General features: G+C 45.3%; 2 protein-coding genes across 2 annotated transcripts; both read right to left on the minus strand.

Annotated features, from left to right (window-relative positions):
• Nucleotides 1-654: 654 nt before the first annotated feature.
• Nucleotides 655-2,629, minus strand: LOC121996733. The gene has a single exon (XM_042550807.1). It carries the CDS (start codon nt 2,489-2,491, stop codon nt 833-835), a length of 1,659 nt encoding a protein of 552 aa, XP_042406741.1. The 5' UTR covers nt 2,492-2,629; the 3' UTR covers nt 655-832.
• A 133-nt stretch (nt 2,630-2,762) lies between these two features.
• Nucleotides 2,763-4,633, minus strand: LOC121996732 (pentatricopeptide repeat-containing protein At2g33760-like). Its single transcript, XM_042550806.1, has one exon. It carries the CDS (start codon nt 4,599-4,601, stop codon nt 2,808-2,810), a length of 1,794 nt encoding a protein of 597 aa, XP_042406740.1. The 5' UTR covers nt 4,602-4,633; the 3' UTR covers nt 2,763-2,807.
• Between the last annotated feature and the right edge of the window lie 1,609 nt (nt 4,634-6,242).

A 6,242-nucleotide genomic window follows, 5' to 3' on the forward strand; every position in this document is an offset into this window, starting at 1 on the left:
AAAATTTGGAGTGCTTCTATTTCGAGACGTAAATCGTTATATATTGGAAGACGATTGCCGATAAATCATAAACACTTGGATAGGATAATATCATCTTAAGGAAAAAATGCCTAGCCTTCAACTCGACTTTAATACTCTTATCCTTAGAGATAAATTTATCCAAAGAGGGTATTCGATATCTGAAGGGATAACTCGACGACCGACAAAATTAAATCGATAACAATAATACCGAGAAGAGTACATCTATTAATGGAAAAGTGTCTCAATGACCGAAAGGATATATTGAAAGTATAAATGGGACAAGATTCACGTTGCCATACCAAACTCCACTGGATCAAGTCACCGACTTATCGTCAAGATAATTAATCGGATCTAACTGTTAGGTCAACACAGCATATCCACATCCATATAAAAATTCCAACAGAAACTACAAGAAAGACTTCTCAAAGTTTTATCCAATTTCCTACACATCTCAACTGCCTTATTTGCAGTACTCCTAAAGGAGTCGCCTACTAACTAATAACGGCTTACCTATCAAAGTACTGCACCTAAATAGATTACTCATGAGACTTCATCAAAAATGAGAGAAATATTTCTATCTAAACAAAGTCAGTAGAGCAGAATGATTCTGCAAATAGTACATTAGAATGATTTAAAGAACATGGATGACAAGAAAACCTTATATAATTTGCAGAGACTGATATGAGAGCAACTATTATAAAAGATCAAGAAAGCTTTTACATACTTTCTGTCTGTGCTAGTGTGGAATCAACTTGTTCAGGTTTAAAACCCATGCTTGCCATCCTGGTTCTCAATTCTCATTGAAAAACAATCAACAGGTATGAACACCATGCCTGCAATCACTGGTGAGGTCATTGAAAGTCTCCAATTGCTTCTCCCCCCTCAAGAACACTTCAGTGTCCACCTCAATTCTCATGTAGCCATCAAATTCCACAGGAACACCATTATTGAGCTCCTTGGACTCTAAATACCACTCACTGTTCTCATCCCATAAGTCCTTGAAATCATCAAGGAAGTATGTGGAATACGCCTCCTTCAAAGGCTCAAACGAGGAAGTATCAGGCTCCCTGGTGGCAATGTACAACTGCCTTCCCTCCTCAACCTTATCCTTGAGCGTAACAAGAAGCTTCTCCAGTGAAGTATCAGCAGCGAGGTTGGGCCAGATCTCGGTGTTCTTCGCCTTCTCCCCTCTTACAAGGTGAACCGAATCGAAGTCCCAGTTCATCCTCGACGTGATAGCAGACACTATGTCCATTAACCTCCGGGACTTCCACAAGAGGTGCCATGGTCGTTGGATGGCGGACTCCGTCTTGCCCTCGCACACTCTGTACCAGTAGTTATCCGGCTCGACCTCGCTGAACTGCCTCATGATCAATGAGTCGTTGATGCCGACGAGCGACATGGGCGTGACCTTGAAGTCGTCCACATAGTAGAGTTTTAGCCCGTCCAGCTTGTGCCGTTTCCCCCATTCGGTCCAGAAATGGCCCTGCTCTATCACCGAAGCAGATTTCTTCAAGCGTTCGAAGTCGAAGTAGAACCTGAAGTCCTTGCCTTCCTCGTCCTGGCCCCTGCCGGTGTACATTGAGGAGAGGCAAAGGTCCATGTTCATGACGAGAGTTCGGTTCAAGAACTGCGCTTCGCCTAGTGCGCAGAGGAAGCTCCATAGGTAGTGGTTCATGCTCTTGCAGCGGTCACCGCCGCCCGCGTACACGAGGTATCGGCCGGCAGCGAAAGCAGCCTCGGAAATGACTGCCGGGAGGGAATCTTCGAGCGGCTCCCCGACAACAAACTCTGTCGCGTTGGCCGCCTCATCGGCCTTTTTGCGGGCGCCTACGCCCGAGTGAAAAGCCTCGATCTTGGAGACGGAGACGGCGCAATTTGGGGATCGGCTCAGGTGGAAGCGGCGGAAGTCTTTATAGAGCATGGGTTGGACGGCGTCCTTAGGACGGAACCGCCAATCAATGTCGCAGGACCCCGGGTCCCCGGCGACAGCCACCGGCTTTCCAAAGCGGTAGAAGTGGAGATCCGGGAGGGCCTCGATGGCAGCCCGCATCAGAAGGTGGAAGAGCTCCGGGTCTCCGCAGTCGATAGGGGCAGCGGGGTCGCAGGCGGGGACGACGGCGGCGCCATTGGACGAGCTGGAGTTGACATCAGATATGCCAATGAATGGAGCGGCAGCGGAAGAAGAGGAATTGAGGAAGTCTTCGCCCGTGCGGAGGACAGAGCCGTCGGGGAGGAAAGTTGCGTTGGAGGTGGAAGCGAGGAAGGAGGTGAGCTGGGAGGCGGCGGCGGGGGGTCGGAGGAGTGGATCGGCAGGCTGGTAGATGGAGACGAGGACGGTTAAGATGACAACCGCGAGGATGAAGGCGGCGAAGCAAAAGTTGCGGCCGCAGAACCCAACGCCGCCTCGGCCACCGCCGATGCGGAGGTCGCCTGAGATCGTGCGGCTCAACGCCCGAGCGACCGTCATGTCGAGAAAGAGAAAGTAGTTGGATAGGATCTAGAACAAAAACTTTAACTGAGGTGGTGGATTGGATCCAGTTAGTGCTTGGCTGTCCGCAGAAAACAGAGTTTATGAGACCACTAATTCACCCTTGCAGTTTATTTGGGAAGCAATTGTTTAATGGACTGTGAAGCGTCCACGATGGAGAAAGAGAAAACAACGTATTGTTGACTTGTACAAAAAGGTTGATGTGAGTTCGACTATTTATCATCTCGTCTGTGCAGCTTTTCAAATGATTTTTGTCCATCGACCATGTTAACGATGGTGTAAGATGCATGCTCTATTACCAATAATCTTGACAAGAACATAAGCCCTGTTCAAAATGATGAAACCGACGGTTATCTCTGACAACAATTGCTCTCCTCGACACAAGCGATATGAACTTGAAAGCTGAATGGCAATCGCCGCACATCCTCAAGTTCTTAAAAATCTTAATGATTGTACTCTGAGAGGTAGTCATGATCCCAAATGCCACGGCCAACTTCTCGCTGTGGAATCTGAGTGCAACTTCCCTTTCCTCTTCCTCCAGTTCGTGCAATGCCGAACCAGTTTCCGGCAAATAACCTGCTTCCTTGATCTTATCCATCAATCCATCCAAATACCTGTAGATTTCCATGGTCTGTCGGTGAGATGCATCTCCCATGCGGAAGACATGGGACACTTCGTCAATCTCTATCGAGCTATACCCGATTTGTTTCATCAATTGCCTGTCGATCATTAAGTTTCTTATCTTCTCCACCTGATCCATCCTGCCAACCGACGCATATATGTTCGACAGCAGAACATAGTGTGCAGGATTCTCAGGTTCGATAGCAAGAAGTTGCTCCGCTGCCATTGTAGCAAGTCTCAAGTTCTTGTGCATTTTGCAGGCCCCGAGAATGGCTGTCCATACTTCTGCGCTTGCCTTCCCTTCCATGTCTATCCTTATGAAACGCATTGCTTCATCCAGGAGCCCAGCTCGGCTGAGCATGTCCACCATGCAAGCCTGGTGCTCCACCCGCGGCACCAGACCGTAGTCTAGCTTCATAGACACAAAGGCCTCCCGTCCCTCGCATATGAGTCCTGCATGTGCACAAGCAGATAGGATCGCTACAAATGTTACATCATTAGGCAACAGACCACTTAATCTCATCTGCTGAAAGAGTTCGATCGCTTGCTGTCCATGTCCATGCATCCCATACCCTGACATCATTGCAGTCCAAGTAACTATGTTTCTTTCTGGCATTTCATCGAACACCTTTCGAGCCTTTTCTACATGTCCGCACCGAGCATACATGTGGATTAGTGAAGTGCCAAGGACCACATTGACCTTCAAACCTTTGTGTTCTATATAGTCATTCACCCACTGGCCAAGATTGAAGGTTCCGATATGAGAGCAAGCAGACAGCAAGCTCACCAGAGTGGTTGAATCCGGCTCCTCGCCTGCCTCCTGCATCTTTCGAAAGGTGACAACAGCTTCCTCGGCGAGCCCGTTCTGTTCGTACCCAGCAATCATCGCGTTCCAAGCAACGACGGTCCTCTTAGGAATTCTGTCGAATAGCTTCCGTGCAATGTGCAAGTTCGCCGACTTGGCGTAGAAAACCACCAACGCCGTCTGAACGAACCCATCGGACTCGAATCCCTCGACCAGGGACCTCGAGTGCACAACTCGGCCAGTCCTGGACGCGGCGAGATCGGCGCAGGCTTTGACGACGGAGGTGAAGGTGTAATTCGAAGGAGCAAACCCGGCGGCGGACATTCGGCGGTAGAAGGAGATGGCGTCGGCAGGACGTCCAGATCTTGCGGCGGCTGCGATGAAGGAGCTGAAGAGGAAGGCATCCGGGTCGGGTACTGAAAGGAAGAGCGCGCGGGCGTAGGCCGCGACGGATGCGGAGGAGGACGACGAAAGGGCGAGGGTGAGGAGCTTCGTGAGGAGGGAGCGGGTGCGGTGGAGGCCGACGACGACGATGCGAGCGTGAACCTGCTGCAGAGGGCGGAGGCGGGGCCCGGCGCGGAGGAGCGCTTCGTAGGTTGGGGAGTGCGTCGAGGGACGTGCTGCTGCAACAATTCCGCGAGCGGGAGACGGACTCAGTTTCATTAGAAGAGGCGGACTTTGATAGCTGGTGCCGTGCAACCAATAGGTCATTAGACTGCAACGGGTTTAATGAAGAAAAAAATAATCATTTGTTAAATCGCAAAATGTACGTTCTTAATTCAATTTAAAGTCAACTATTCTATATTAAATTTTAAGATTTAAATTGTAACAGATGTAGCAGTGGATTACTAATTGCAGTTGATTACCAGTTGATTTTTTTAGCTACAATAAAATCATTATCTATTAAATTAATTTTGTTTATTAGAGAATAATAATATTTAAATGTGAATATTATTTAAACATAATTGAATATGTAAAAACTAAGAGATAGTTACTCTAACATGTAATAACTAGTCATTATTTTATGTTGATTTTGATTATTAGAAATGATACTCTAATTAATAGAATATTTTAATTAGTAAAATAAACTAAGTGAACTTTATGATATTCATTATATTTTAAATAAATATTATTTGATCATGATGTAGTGTAGAAATTAACAGAACTGTTACAATATATAGTAATTGATTACTAATTTCTATACTAATGTCATTATCGTATGTTAATTTTGATTATTGGAAAATGATAATATATTTGAAATAATATTTTAATAAGTTAAAAAGATTAAAAAGACTTTATGATATCCGTTATATTTCAAATTAATATTATCTAATTATAATCATGTAAAAACTAATTAACTGGCACAACGTAAATCTTAAAATTCTATATTCTTCATTTAACAACCATTTAACTTTTTTTTTACTGGGAGTCAATTTTGGTAAAATGATAGATGTCCATTTAATTTTTGTTAAAAAAATCAGGAAAGAAAAAATAGAGAAAAAAAATACACAAAGTCAGTGGATTCAGTGACTTTGGGACAAACTTAACACAACGAACCTCGTGACTGCGCATCCCTAGTGCCGTCAATTTGGGTTGGGCCCATCGGGTTGGCTCGTTCCGTCAAATAATTTAAGCGGGTTGGGTTGGAATTTTATTAACTCAAGTCCGCCGTGGGTCGACCCGCCTAGGCCCGCGACCCGCGCGGGTCGACCCGCTCGGGCTTGGGTTGGCCTGCGGGTTGAAAAACACATGTAAGCTAAGTTTTATGTCAATTTATTATCTTTCTTTGTTCTAATTTTGAAATAAAAATAGTACTTTTCAACCAACATAAATACTCGTTTGTGTTCATTTATATTTAAAATACATGTTTATGTATACATTTAATTGTAGAAAACTTTTTCGAAGTAAAATGTTGAAAATATGAAATATTTTTTAATTTAAAAAAAAAAATTTGATGGGCCCGCGGGTTGGCCCGCTAAACCCGCAACCCGCCTTAAAATGGGTTGGGTTGGAAATTTCCCAACCCACCAAGTTGGCGGGTTGGCCCGCTCCGCCCCGCCAAATGGTTAGCCCGCCACGGGCTGACCCGCTCAGCCACGGGTTGGCCCGTCTGACAGCTCTATGCATCCCTAATACAAAGTTTTCGAAAGGTTTATAAAACTAAAAAAAAACCCAAAAGAGAATAAAAATGTAAACTTATGTTGTCCGAAGGTGTGAAATTGGAAAGTCGAGAAGGTGATTATTCACTGGTTGGATGAAGATCTTATTTGTATCTGTAAAATAAAATTAAAATCAGAGAATTGG

This window comes from Zingiber officinale, chromosome 6A (assembly GCF_018446385.1).
Source record: "Zingiber officinale cultivar Zhangliang chromosome 6A, Zo_v1.1, whole genome shotgun sequence".
Classification (NCBI taxonomy): Eukaryota; Viridiplantae; Streptophyta; class Magnoliopsida; order Zingiberales; family Zingiberaceae; genus Zingiber; species Zingiber officinale.

Excerpts from the sequence above, each read along its gene's own strand:
- LOC121996733 (XM_042550807.1), bottom strand. The coding sequence starts at position 2,491 with ATGACGGTCGCTCGGGCGTTGAGCCGCACGATCTCAGGCGACCTCCGC.
- LOC121996732 (XM_042550806.1), bottom strand. The coding sequence starts at position 4,601 with ATGAAACTGAGTCCGTCTCCCGCTCGCGGAATTGTTGCAGCAGCACGT.